The sequence below is a fragment of the Geotrypetes seraphini genome, chromosome 6 (assembly GCF_902459505.1).
Source record: "Geotrypetes seraphini chromosome 6, aGeoSer1.1, whole genome shotgun sequence".
Taxonomy (NCBI): Eukaryota; Metazoa; Chordata; class Amphibia; order Gymnophiona; family Dermophiidae; genus Geotrypetes; species Geotrypetes seraphini.
In genome coordinates, this window is record NC_047089.1 from 25228454 (window position 1) to 25242567 (window position 14114).

The 14114-nt window shown below is 42.8% G+C and overlaps 1 protein-coding gene across 1 annotated transcript in view; it reads left to right on the plus strand.

The window, feature by feature from the left end:
* LOC117362346 (cyclic nucleotide-binding domain-containing protein 2-like) overlaps positions 1–14114 on the plus strand; it is a 161153-nt gene that overhangs the window by 92017 nt on the left and 55022 nt on the right. The window contains exons 10-11 of the mRNA XM_033948584.1: positions 8511–8571; positions 11271–11340. Of these exons, the coding sequence (XP_033804475.1) occupies positions 8511–8571; positions 11271–11340 (131 nt within the window). The remainder of the gene's footprint in view (positions 1–8510; positions 8572–11270; positions 11341–14114) is intronic.

The window sequence follows — 14114 nt, forward strand, 5'->3', positions numbered from 1 at the left end:
GAATAGTTAGTACTTAGCTTTTCATTCGTGTGGTGTAAATCGGGGACATAACATTCACCGACATGTTTTGCTAATCATATAAACTACTTTGGGGTACTATTAACTAGGGATCTATGAAGTTTATCTTCCCTTAATATTATATTATTCAGTTGTGGGATACCCTAATACGATCACGATTATTGAATAGGGTGCCTGAATTTGGTTCTGAAAGGAGGCAGATCGGGGGCATTCCTGGAATTTATTCATGTGGCTCGTAGAATAAGTGTGTGGGGTGGGAAGAGTGGGGACAGTTGTGCCTAATTTAGGTGTGAGGATTTAGGTGTGGCGCGGTGGTTAAAGTTACAGCCTCAGCACCCTGAGGTTGTGGGTTCAAACTCACATGAAACATAGAAACATAGAAGATGACGGCAGAAAAGGGCTACAGCCCATCAAGTCTGCCCACTCTGCTTACCCACCCCCTGTCTATGCCCTAATGACCCAATTTCCTTATCTTGACCCTCGTAGGGATCCCACATGGGTATCCCATTTATTCTTAAAGTCTGGCACGCTGTCTGCCTCGATCACCTGCACTGGAAGCTTGTTCCAATGATCAACCACTCTCTCTGTGAAGAAATACTTTCTGGTGTCTGCAGCAGCCACTCTCTCCTCCTCTCCCTATTGGCTAAGGCTCTTAACATTTGCATCTCCTCTTCCTATAGGCTAAGGCTCTTTACACCTGCATTGTGATGTCATAGAACTTTCTGATTATAGAAACATAGAAACATGATGGCAGATAAAGGCCAAATGACCCATCATAGAAACATAGAAACATAGAAGATGACGGCAGAAAAGGGCTACAGCCCATCAAGTCTGCCCACTCTGCTTACCCACCCCCTGTCTATGCCCTAATGACCCAATTTCCTTATCTTGACCCTCGTAGGGATCCCACATGGGTATCCCATTTATTCTTAAAGTCTGGCACGCTGTCTGCCTCGATCACCTGCACTGGAAGCTTGTTCCAACGATCAACCACTCTCTCTGTGAAGAAATACTTTCTGGTGTCTGCAGCAGCCACTCTCTCCTCCTCTCCCTATTGGCTAAGGCTCTTAACATTTGCATCTCCTCTTCCTATAGGCTAAGGCTCTTTACACCTGCATTGTGATGTCATAGAACTTTCTGGTTACAGAAACATAGAAACATGATGGCAGATAAAGGCCAAATGACCCATCATAGAAACATAGAAACATAGAAGATGACGGCAGAAAAGGGCTACAGCCCATCAAGTCTGCCCACTCTGCTTACCCACCCCCTGTCTATGCCCTAATGACCCAATTTCCTTATCTTGACCCTAGTAGGGATCCCACATGGGTATCCCATTTATTCTTAAAGTCTGGCACACTGTCTGCCTCGATCACCTGCACTGGAAGCTTGTTCCAATGATCAACCACTCTCTCTGTGAAGAAATACTTTCTGGTGTCGCCATGAAATTTTCCGCCCCTGAGTTTGAGCGGGTGCCCTCTTGTGGCCGAGGGTCCCTTGAGAAAGAAAATATCATCTTCCACTTCGACACGTCCCGTGAGGTACTTAAATGTTTCGATCATGTCTCCCCTCTTCCTACGTTCCTTAAGAGTGTAGAGCTGCAATTTGTTCAGTCTCTCTTCGTACGAGAGACCCTTGAGCCCCTTGAGCTGCTATTAATAACTCTGTAGCTCCACCAAAGAGCTCCGTGCATTTCAGTATAGAGCCCATGTATTGTAACAGCTCACACAACTCCTTATGGTAACATCTCTACAGAAGCTAATGTACCGTAGCACATTTACAGAAGCTCGTGTAGTGTAACGCCTTTGCAAATGGCTCATGCAAAACCGCTCTGAACTGACTCCCCAGTCATTAGTAGCGCTTAAGAAGCTCTCAATAATCATAATCCTTGTGACCCTGGGCACGTCACTTTGGCCCAAATTCTATAACCAGCGGCTAAAGTTAGGCACCTATTTCAGAGGCGCCCAACTAGATAGGCGCCTATCTAACATTAAAAAAACTAACGTTATGCTTTTTCTATGGAAGGATAGTTTTCCTCTTGTTACTCCTATCTCTATTCAAAATGTCCCCCTTCAATCAGTTAATAATATTAAAATTTTAGGGGTGATTTTCGATAACAAACTAAATTTTCACGATCATATTAGTAGCATCATGAAAACTACCTTTTATAGGTTACGTAAAATTCGATCTATTTCTAAATTTCTATGTCCCAAATCACTTAATATCCTTATTCACTCTTTGGTGATGTCTAAAATTGACTATTGCAATTCTCTTTTTAAAGGAATTGCTTTACATGAAATAAAACGTCTTCAAATTATACAAAATGCCTCAATTAAACTAATAACCAAATCTAGAAAGTTTGATCATGTAACACCTCTTCTTAAAAACGCTCACTGGCTTCCGGTTATTCACAGAATAACGTATAAACTGTGTATAATTATCTTCAAAACCCTTTATAATATGACCCCCGCTTTTTTATTTAAATTATTAATTCCATATTCAGCAAAGAGAATTTTAAGATCTAATGAACACAACTTATTGTCTATTCCTTCATTGAAAATTATAAATACTAGACAACAATTTATTTTTTCAGTTACTGCACCGCAGACCTGGAATGCCCTCCCTATAGCTTTAAGGGAAGAGAAGGATTTTGGGAAAATTTAAAAGTAACTTAAAAACATTTCTCTTCAAGGATGCCTTCGCAGACTAATTTTATTATTCTTTAACTCATTCTATTTTACTTTATTATATATATTTTTTATTTTTTATTTTTTTTTTTTATTTTGTTAACCTTTTGTACTTTCCCTTAATGTCTTCTCTTTACTTTAAAGAATTGTATTTCATTCCTTCTTACCTAATGTTATGATTATGTTAAACTGAGTGTAATTCTGTCCTTTTTCAAGTATTTTTATTTATTGTATTGTCACCTAACAAATGTAAATTTTAAAATGTACATCGCTTAGAAGTTTGATTAAGCGATTAATCAAGAAACCTAATAAACTTGAAACTTGAATAACAAGCCCAATTAAGCTTTTTAATCAGCACTGATTGAAACATAGGCGCCTATCAAGAAAGCTCGATTCTGTAACAAGGCGCCTCTAGAAATTTAGGCGGCCTTCCAAAAAAATAGGCGCTATGCATGCTAGGCGTGGGCGTGGCTACGCGATAGGCACCTTCTTACAGAATCACCGCTCTTAAGCGTGCATAAGTGCCCGCCTGGGCGCCTAACTTTTAGTTGTGCCCAGAGCTGGCCTATTTACTGGGCGCCTTCAAAATAGGTATCGCTCAGCGCGATTCACTAAACGGCACCCAATTGTGCTTGAATCGCGCTGAATGGTGCCTAATTAGAAACATAGAAACATAGAAAATGACGGCAGAAAAGGGCTATAGCCCACCAAGTCTGCCCATTTCAAGTATCCGCCCCCCTGAATTCACTCCCTTAGTGATCCCACCTGAATATCCCATTTTCTCTTAAAATCCGTCACGCTGCTGGCCTCAATCACCTGCAGCGGGAGTTTGTTCCAATGATCCACCACTCTTTCGGTGAAGAAGTACTTCCTGGAGTAGCCAGGAAACTTCCCTCCCCTGATTTTCAGCGGATGCCCTCTGGTGGTCGAGGGTCCCATGAGACAGAAGATATCATCTTCCGACTTGATACATTTAACTTTTGGGCGCTTCTTATAGAATTTGCCCTTTAATACCCCCCATTGCCCCAAGTACATTAGACAGATTGTGAGCCCGCCAGGAAAGACAGGGGAAAATGCTTGAGTATCTGAATAAATTCATGTAAACCGTTCTGAGCTCCCCTGGGAGAACAGTATAGAAAATTGAATAAATGAATAGTTGGTATAAATGAATGTCCACAACTTCATTGTAGCTATGATTTCTACACTTTTTCCCCCTCAGTAAACCCCCTCGTCAAGCAAGCTGTCATTCAAATAACTGTCTATCTTGTCAATAGTTGCAAGAGGCCAATTTATTGTCAAGGGAACTCCTCACTAGAGAATGACACATTGACAAATTTTTCCCCGTCCCTGTGAGTTTTGTCACTGTTCCTGTCCCTGCCCCGTTCCTGTAAGCTCTGCCTTAACCGCACAAGCCTCGAACACATGATTTTAAACTGTTTGAGGCTTGTGCAGATGAGGACGGAGCTTAGGCATTGGTGGAATGAGGCATTATGACATCACAATCTGAGCTCTAGAATGTTGCTACTTATGAATTTAAAGTGTTTGAGGCTTGTGCAGATGAGGACAGAGCTTAGGCATTGGTGGAATGAGGCATTATGACATCACAATCTGAGCTCTAGAATGTTGCTACTTACGAATTTAAAGTGTTTGAGGTTTGTGCAGATGAGGACGGAGCTTAGGCATTGGTGGAATGAGGCATTATGACATCACAATCTGAGCTCTAGAATGTTGCTACTTATGAATTTAAAGTGTTTGAGGCTTGTGCAGATGAGGGCGGAGCTTAGGCATTGGTGGAATGAGGCATTATGACATCACAATCTGAGCTCTAGAATGTTGCTACTTATGAATTTAAAGTGTTTGAGGCTTGTGCAGATGAGGGCGGAGCTTAGGCATTGGTGGAATGAGGCATTATGACATCACAATCTGAGCTCTAGAATGTTGCTACTTATGAATTTAAAGTGTTTGAGGCTTGTGCAGATGAGGGCGGAGCTTAGGCATTGGTGGAATGAGGCATTATGACATCACAATCTGAGCTCTAGAATGTTGCTACTTACGAATTTAAAGTGTTTGAGGTTTGTGCAGATGAGGACGGAGCTTAGGCATTGGTGGAATGAGGCATTATGACATCACAATCTGAGCTCTAGAATGTTGCTACTTATGAATTTAAAGTGTTTGAGGCTTGTGCAGATGAGGGCGGAGCTTAGGCATTGGTGGAATGAGGCATTATGACATCACAATCTGAGCTCTAGAATGTTGCTACTTACGAATTTAAAGTGTTTGAGGCTTGTGCAGATGAGGGCGGAGCTTAGGCATTGGTGGAATGAGGCATTATGACATCACAATCTGAGCTCTAGAATGTTGCTACTTATGAATTTAAAGTGTTTGAGGCTTGTGCAGATGAGGACGGAGCTTGCAGGGATGGGGCAGGGACAGGGAAAAACTTGCGGGGACAGAATGGGAAAATGAGTAGCCGCGGGGGCGGGGAAAAATTTGTCCCCGTGTCATTCTCTACTCCCCACCCTAAGTACAGTACATAAGCAACAGCATACTGCACACCTGGATAAATTGCCTATTTATGTAACATCTTAAGAACTCCAGAAGGAAGATCTCTTTGGAGCAGTGAGCGTTAGATGTAAATCTGAGAGATGAGATCTTACACCACATACCCTGGCTCAGGAGTGAGGTTCATTACCGTCATGGTATGCGCAAAAAAAAAAAAAAATGCTAGATACAAGCTAGAATGGCCAAAAAATAAATCACTCAATATCAACCATCCACAATATAGTTAACCTCAGCCTGACATTCCCTCAGATAAGGAACTTAATCACATTTCCTTTTTAATAATTCCTTAAAAAAAAAAAACCTCAGTGTCCAAACGAGGGACTCTAAAAAAATTGTCCCTCATGGACAAATTGTTTCAATTCAGTTTCATTCAATATTGAAACAAGAAGACACATCCTTGGTCAGAAAAACTTCACAAAATTCTATATATATATATAAAATCGGAGGTATGTATGTGTGTATGTGTGTGTGTATGTGCCGCGATCACGCAAAAACGGCTTGACCGATTTGAACGAAACTTAGTATGCAGATCCCTCACTACCGGGGGTGATATGTTCTGGGGGTCTCGCGGCCCAAATGCACACGTGGGTGGAGCTACAAACAGAAAATCAGATTTCACCCATTCAAGTCAATGGAAAAAATGTAAAAAGCTGTGGGACCGATTTGAACGAAAATTGGTATGCAGATCCCTCACTACCGGGGGTGATATGTTCTGGGGGTCTCGCGGCCCACCTGCACACGTGGGCGGAGCTACAAACAGAAAATCTGATTTCACCCATTCATGTCAATGGAAAAATTGTAAAAAGCTGTGGGACCGATTTGAACGAAAATTGGTATGCAGATCCCTCACTACCGGGGGTGATATGTTCTGGGGGTCTCGCGGCCCACCTGCACACGTGGGCGGAGCTACAAACAGAAAATCAGATTTCACCCTTTCATGTCAATGGAAAAAATGTAAAAAGCTGCCATTCTCACAGTAATTCAAAACGGCTTGACCGATTTGAACGAAACTTGGTATGCAGATCCCTCACTACCTGGGGTGATATGTTCTGGGGGTCTCGCTGCCCACCTGCACACGTGGGCGGAGCTACAAACAGAAAATCACATTTCACCCATTCATGTCAATGGAAAAAATGTATACAGATGCCATTCTCACATTAATTCAAAAACGGCTTGACCGATTTGAACGAAACTTGGTATGCAGATCCCTCACTACCTGGGGTGATATGTTCTGGGAGTCTCGCGGCCCACCTGCACACGTGGGCGGAGCTACAAACAGAAAATCGGATTTCACCCATTCAAGTCAATGGAAAAAATGTAAAAAGCTGTGGGACCGCTTTGAACGTAAATTGGTATGCAGATCCCTCACTACCTGGGGTGATATGTTCTGGGGGTCTCACGGCCCACCTGCACACGTGGGCGGAGCTACAAACAGAAAATCAGATTTCACCCATTCAAGTCAATGGAAAAAATGTAAAAAGCTGTGGGACCGCTTTGAACGTAAATTGGTATGCAGATCCCTCACTACCTGGCGTGATATGTTCTGGGGGTCTCGCGGCCCACCTGCACACGTGGGAAGGGTGGGTTCACCCAAGAATGTATATGTTCTTGCTCCTGGAGGTGAAACTAAAAATGTTGTTTATAATCAAGTTTTGTGTTAGTTGTATTGTATTCATTTTGTCAAATATTTCACATTATAATTTGAATATTGTACTTTTTATAAAGCTGTAAAAAATATTTTCATTCACCACTATAAAGTATCTTTATTTGAATCCATTTACAGTGTTATTGCTATAATTAAATACCCATGCAACGCCAGGGCATCAGCTAGTCTATAATATTATCCAATGTTCTTTCATGCATCCAAATAAATGCTTATATTTAAATGAACAAGTGAAAAAAAATATGAAAGTCACTTATCTTATTTCCAGTCCAGAAATCCTATGCGCAAAAATGACCCATTTGGAAACATTGTAGACGATACGATGAAACCTTCTGCCCAATGTGTGGCTGCGGCCAAAAAAGCAAACAAAATGCTAGGAATTATTTAAAAAAGGGATGTTTAACAAAACTAAAAATATTATAATGCCTCTGTATCGCTTCATGGTGCGACCTCATCTGTAGTATTGCGTTCAATTCTGGTCTCTTTATCTCAAGAAAGATATAGCGGCGCTAGAAAATGTTCAAAGAAGAGCGACCAAGATGATAAAGGGGATGGAACTCCTCTCGTACAAGGAAAGACTAAAAAGGTTAGGGCTCTTCAGCTAGGAAAATAAAAGGCTGAGGGGGAGATATGATTGAAGTCTACAAAATCCTGAGTGGAGTAGAATGGGTACAAGTGGATCGATTTTTCACTCTGTTAAAATTTACAAAGGCTAGGGGACACTCGATGACGTTACAGGGAAATACTTTTAAAACCAATAGGAGAAAATATTTTTTCACTCAGAGAATAGTTAAGCTCTGGAATGCGTTGCCAGAGGTTGTGGTAAAAGCGGATAGCGTAGCTGGTTTTAAGAAAGGTTTGGGCAAATTCCTGGAGGAAAAGTCCATAGTCTTTTATTAAGACATGGGGGAAACCTCTGCTTGCCCTGGATTGGTAACATGGAATGTTGCTACTCTTTGGGTTTTGGCCAAGTACTAGTGATCTGGATTGGCCACCATGAGAACGGGCTACTGGGCTTGATGGACCATTGGTCTGACCCTGTATGGCTGTTCTTATGCTCTTATGCATGCCAAGTGTAGGACAATCAAGCCATTGTAACATCACTGATGAGGTTGGTTCTGAGACACTGTGGAATGAGGCATTATGACATCACAATCTCAGCTCTAGAATGTTGCTCTCATTGGGGTTCCGGAATCTTGCTATTCTTTGAGATGCTGGAATGTTGCTACTCTTTGGGTTCTAGTACTAGTGACCTGAATTGGCCACCATGAGAATGAGCTACTGGGCTTGAAGGACCATTAATCTAACCCACTAAGGCTATTCTGATGTTCTTATTGCCCCTGGATAGACCAAAGGTCCATCATGCCTAGTATCCTGCTTCCAAAAGTGGCCAATCCAGTTCACAAGTACCTGGCAAGATCCCAATAAATCTTGGGGAAAGCAGGGTTGGAAAAAAGGTGGAAGGAGAATGTATTTCCAGAAGGAAATCACATTTATGCTTTTCTTTTCATAAAATGGTGCTGCAGTCTGTGAACAAATCCATCATCAAAAGGACAGTGACGACTGTGTTTTCCTTATAGGCCAGGAACCATTATTACAAAAGACTCGAAGGCATCTTCCAAAATATATGTGATCAAAACAGTAAGTAAATTCATTATTCTTAACCACTAGGGATGCTTTCTTTTCTGCTCTTGCACTGATCATTAGTGGTCTCACTTGATTTATTGCTGAGTTCATAATTATTAGCGCACGCTTTTGCTGAAAGAAGGGACAGAAAGTCCAGAAAAAATGCTGATACCTTAGAAATAAGTGATATTACTCTGTGGCGTACCCTCTTTAATTAGCATTATCACCAAAGGCAGGACGCCAACAGAGTGGCTTAAAAGCTGTGTCCTAGATTTTAAAAAAGGCTGAGCATCCCGGAGGGACCGTGGCTCAGTGCTCGCTGCTGCCAACGAAGTTGAGAACTGAAGCTATCGACGACAAGGACGCATTTCAAAACGGTGGCCTGGAAATCCAGACCGCACATTCTTCGACTGAGCTTTGCAAAGCTAGGGATAACCAACAAACAAGACCTTGCAGATTTGATTCAGGAAGCCACATTCAGCTAATACTATGGAATCAAACACGGGGGTTGGCAGAATCAGGTAGAAGCTTCCAGCAATCATAACTACATTGGAGAATTTTAGAAAAGGATAAGTTGGTTTTCCTTCACTTACCCCCCCCCCCCCCCTCCACACACACACACACACCTTTTTTACAAAACCGTAGCGTAGAATTCCTATGAGCGTCAGAGCTGTTACCACCGTGGCCGGCTGCGGTCTTGTAAAATGAGGGGTGGGGGGGGAGGGCTTTAAGATGCTTTAAGAAAAAATTGAACTGAACCATTTTGCTTGGTTTTTTTTTCTATGTTCCAGCATTTCATAAATTATTCTATATACATTAGGTATTGGTTAGAAAGAAGTACCAGACAGCCTGGAGTGATTCTGAGTATCATCATTTTCTATTTTCAGGGCGTAGACCGTAGGGGTTTGACCGGCACTGACCTTATTTCCCAGCTACTGGAGTTGCCGTTGAAGCCCACTCTAGCCCATCAAGATCTGTCTAGCCATAACTGGGGCACAGATCATAGAAGTCTGCCTTGGGAATAAGGCAAGTCCAGTGGCGTAGTAAGAGGGGGAGGGCAGTCCGCCCTGGGTAAGGTCTTGCTTGGGGTACTGGCACCCCTCCTCCTCCTCTCTGCCCCCCTTCCCTCTCCTTCCCCCGCCGCACGCGTCCCTTCCCCTATGCGTCCCTTCCCTCCCCCTTTTTATCTTCGGTGCGAGGAGCCACCAACTTGCTCCCTGCGTCGGCTTTGGCGCACTCTCTCTCCGATGTCACTTCCGGGACCCGAGTCTAGGAAGTGATGTCAGAGAAATCACTGAAGCCAACGCGGGCAGCAAGTTGGTGGGTGCTTGTGCCGAAGTTAAAAAGTTATGGGGAAGGGAGGGGGGTGCGTGGCGGGGGGGGGACAAGGAAGAGGGCAGGAGAGGAGCGTCACCACCCGGGCACCGCTTACCCTCACTACATCACTGGGCCAGTCCTCTGCTATTGACATGGACAGATCAAGATCAGTTATGCATATGTTATATCACAACATATCATATGCATGAGTTTATCTTGTTGGGCAGACTGGATGGACTGGCGAGGTCTTTATCTGCCATCATCTACTATGTTACTATCTAGATCAGTGTATCTCAAACACTAGTGTGCCGCGGCACACTGAGGAGGAAGAGAGGCGCCTGCCAACTGACTTCCCTACGCAATACAGCGCCAGCGCTGCCCAATTCACCGTAGGCCTGCATGTTACCCCCTGCTCTCTAGTGTCCTCCTTGTGCCCCCTGGCCTTTAAAGCTAATTACAGCAGCCTGCAGAGGATCGCCAGTAGGTAAAATTATTTTATTTTCAATATAGTGATTGAAATGTGTCAGTTTTGGAAATTTATATCTGCTGTGTATATTGTGTGTGTATATGAAAAATTAATGGAAAAAATTGCATTACAATTAGTAAAGGGGATGGGATCTGGGGCACAGCTTGGGTGGGCCTAGGGAGGTCTGTGGTTGGGGTACTCAGTTGATATTTGTTAGATTTAGGGGGTACTTAGCTTGAAGTAGTTGGGAAATACTGCTGTAGGCAATCAGCTGGCGCCAGTGCCTCTCCTTCTCTCCGGCCCTCTTCCCCGCTGGTACCCCCTACTGGTGTCTCAGGGCCCATCTGGAGGGCCTCTGCTTGTGCGCGGATGTCGACGTGATGATGTCACGCATACACGTGATGTCATCACGGTGACGCCCGCGCACTTCTGGATGCCTCAAGCCGTGGCCGCTGCCTTTCGTGTGCCCCGGCTCGAGAAACTTTGAGAGACACTGATCTAGATGATATCACTACTTACTGAGCAGAAATGCTTTTACCTGGATAAGTAGCTCTGAATATCTGGCGCCATAAGCTTTAAAATTGCAGGCGAAGGATAAAAGGGAGAGAAAAGGATATTTTTTCGGTGCACTTCTCTATATTTTTGTATTTGCTGATTTTTAGAACGTGCTATTGAACACAGTACAAATTAGTTTATTAGAGTTTCAAGTTTATTAAAAAAAAATTTTATACCACTTATTCAGATTTCTAGGCGGTATACAGCAATAATAAAAGAGATATCTTTAAAAGAGACAAAACAAATTAAAATTAAAATATTATAAGGACAATGTACTTTGCAAGAGCACTTTTTTAACATTTGAAGACAATGGTTTATACTGTGGTAGACAGATTATTATACTATTACATGGAGCTAAAGAAATGGTATCTTTTAGGGCACAGTAAGAGTCCTGAAGGCGATGACACCTCCTAAACCTCAGATTGCTTTTAAGTCCTTTCAACTCTGTAAGTGTTCATTATTATATGTTTTACAGATCATTTTTCTGTTCTAATATCCAGGTTTTATACTTATTAACCCCTCCTTTTATCGAGCTGCGTTAGAGGTTTTTAACGCGGGCCGGCGAGGTAAGTGCTCCGCCCAGGGCAGGATTAACCAATAGGCCAAGTAGGCACGTGCCTAGGGCCCGAAATGGTCAGGGGGGCCCGATGAAGGAGGGCATCAACATTGTTTTTTCTAAATGGCGATGAGCCCCTCCAGCATTGATCGGCAATGCGGGTCCCCCCCCCCCCCGATCGGCAACGTGGCCCCCCCCCCCAAGATCGATGGAAAGTAAAACAAGCAAGCAACGCGGGTAAGAAAGGCAACAGGAACTGTAATTGTGCAAGCGGTGCTGCTTGCCCAAAGCTTCCCTCTGACGCAGCTTCCTGTTTCCGCCTGGGCGCAGAGTGGGGTGGGGGGGGGGGCAGGAGGGCCCAGTGCTCTTGGGTGCCTAGGGGCCCTCGACGAATTAATCCTGCCCTGGCTCCGCCACTCATAGGAATTCTCTGAGCGTCGGAGAATTTATGATGCCAGCTCGCACTATAAACCTCTAGCGCAGTTTGACGAAAAGGGCCCCTGAGGTTGATATAATCCCTACTATACTTAAAGTGTATCTAATAACGCCATAGTTCAAAAGGGGTAGTACACATTGTGGAAACTGCGTACTATTAATCCATATTTTGAAATTTCAGTATTTAGACTTTTGGTCCAGTCGCTACTATTAAGAGCACCTTTTACTAAGCTGCGTTAGCGTTTTTAGCGCACGCAGCATTTTAGCGTGCGCTAAACCCGCACTACACGGCTAGAACTAACGCCAGCTCAATGCTGGCGTTAAGGTCTAGCGCAGGCGGCAATTTAGAACACGCTATTCCGCGCGCTAAAGCCCTAACGCGGCTTACCAAAAGGAGCCCTAAGCCTTTTGGACTACTGTAACATTGTCTATTTAGTTACCACCAAGAAAACTATTACCAGATTGAAACTAATTCAGAATACTGAAGTAAGATTGATCTACGGCCTGAAGAAGTACAATCACGTGACCCCTTTCTACCATGAGTTGCACTGGCTCCCTGTGGAGGCGCGCATCATTTTTAAGTTGGGTTGCATATGAGATAAAGTCACCTTTGGTCAAGCCCCATTTTATTTAAGTGACGGATTCTTCATTGCATCTCACGAGAATATCAGAAAATCATAAGAACATAAGAAACGCCTTCACCGAATCAGACCTTTGGTCCATCCAGTCCGGTGACCCGCACACGCGGAGGCCAAGCCAGGTGTTCCCCAATGAAGACTTGTTTATCCGTATCCATCAATGTGATTTGCAAGAAGGTGTGCATCCAACTTGCCCTTGAAACCCAGAATGGTGGTTTCTGTCACAATCACATGCCGTTTTTGTTTTCCCCTCGGTTAAAGGTTGCAAAAGCAAGAAATATCACGATCATCCGATTTCATCCAAGCAGCTTTTTATAATAAGGATTTTTGCTTATTGCTTTTGTCATCTTATTCTTATGAACATTTCAGAAAACAATTGAAGTCTTATCTTTTCTCTAAATAACTGGTCAACAAGTTGTTTTCTGATCTTTTCCTTGTTAATTATTCAATTTTTGTAAACCGCATTGAACTCATGGTTATGTGATATAGAAGCAAGATGTTATGTTTTAAGGAAGAGAAAGAGAGAGCGGCAAATTACTTTAAAATATATTTACATTTCTATTTGTTTATTCTGATGTAGTAATCATCCATATTAGAGAATGACACGGTGACAAAATTCATCACCGTTCCTGTCCCCGCGGATAACCGTGGGAAATAATCCCATGTCATTTTCTAGTGTCTATTTCAACCTCAGTCCTTCTACACCGGCATTCTTCAAAGCAAAGCTTGAGGGTCAGTGGATGTGGCCATTCATACTCTGATTCTTATGTGAGCCAAGGATAATGAAGCCATTGTGACATCACTGATGTGATTGGCTCTTAGGCACTGGTGGAATGAGGCATTATGACATCACAATATCTGCTCTGGATACCAGAGACTGTCATTCTGTAGTGTCTGTTTCAACCTCAGTCCTTCTACACCGGCATTCTTCAAAGCAAAGCTTGAGGGTCAGTGGTTGTGGCCATTCATACTCTGATTCTTCCCTCTCTCCTTAAAGAATGACATGAAGATTGTTTACCGCGGTTATCCGCGGGGACGGGAACGGTAATGAATTTTGTCACCATGTCATTCTCTAATCCATATCATAAAACTTGAGGCAGTCTTTCAAAATAATAAAACACTAAAAAACCCATCAAAACAAAGACAAATCAAACAACCTTCTGCCACTATTAAAAGGCAATTCTAAATACTCCAGCTGCCCCTCCCCAGAATTGCATTTATGTCTCAAATTAGACCATTTGTGGTACAGATCTAAAGCATTATGGTTCTATTTATAAGATGCTGTTTTTGTTATTATAATGATCAGCCATAGCCAGTAAATTACAGATCCACAAAGGATCAAGGAACTTAACAGGAAGGTGTATATAAAGATCCAAGAGTGGAGGAAGGAACAACTAGCAAGCAGAAATTACTGAAATAAAAAATAAGTAAGGAATATTATAGGTGACTAAAACTGCTATCGAAAAGTGCATTAACATAATGGAAAAAGATACAAGCTATTAATCAACTGCAATGTACACTGCCTTGAACCTCTTCAAGATAGGGTAGTATATCAAATGCCTTTAGTATTGTAGACTGGCCTCTTAATGAC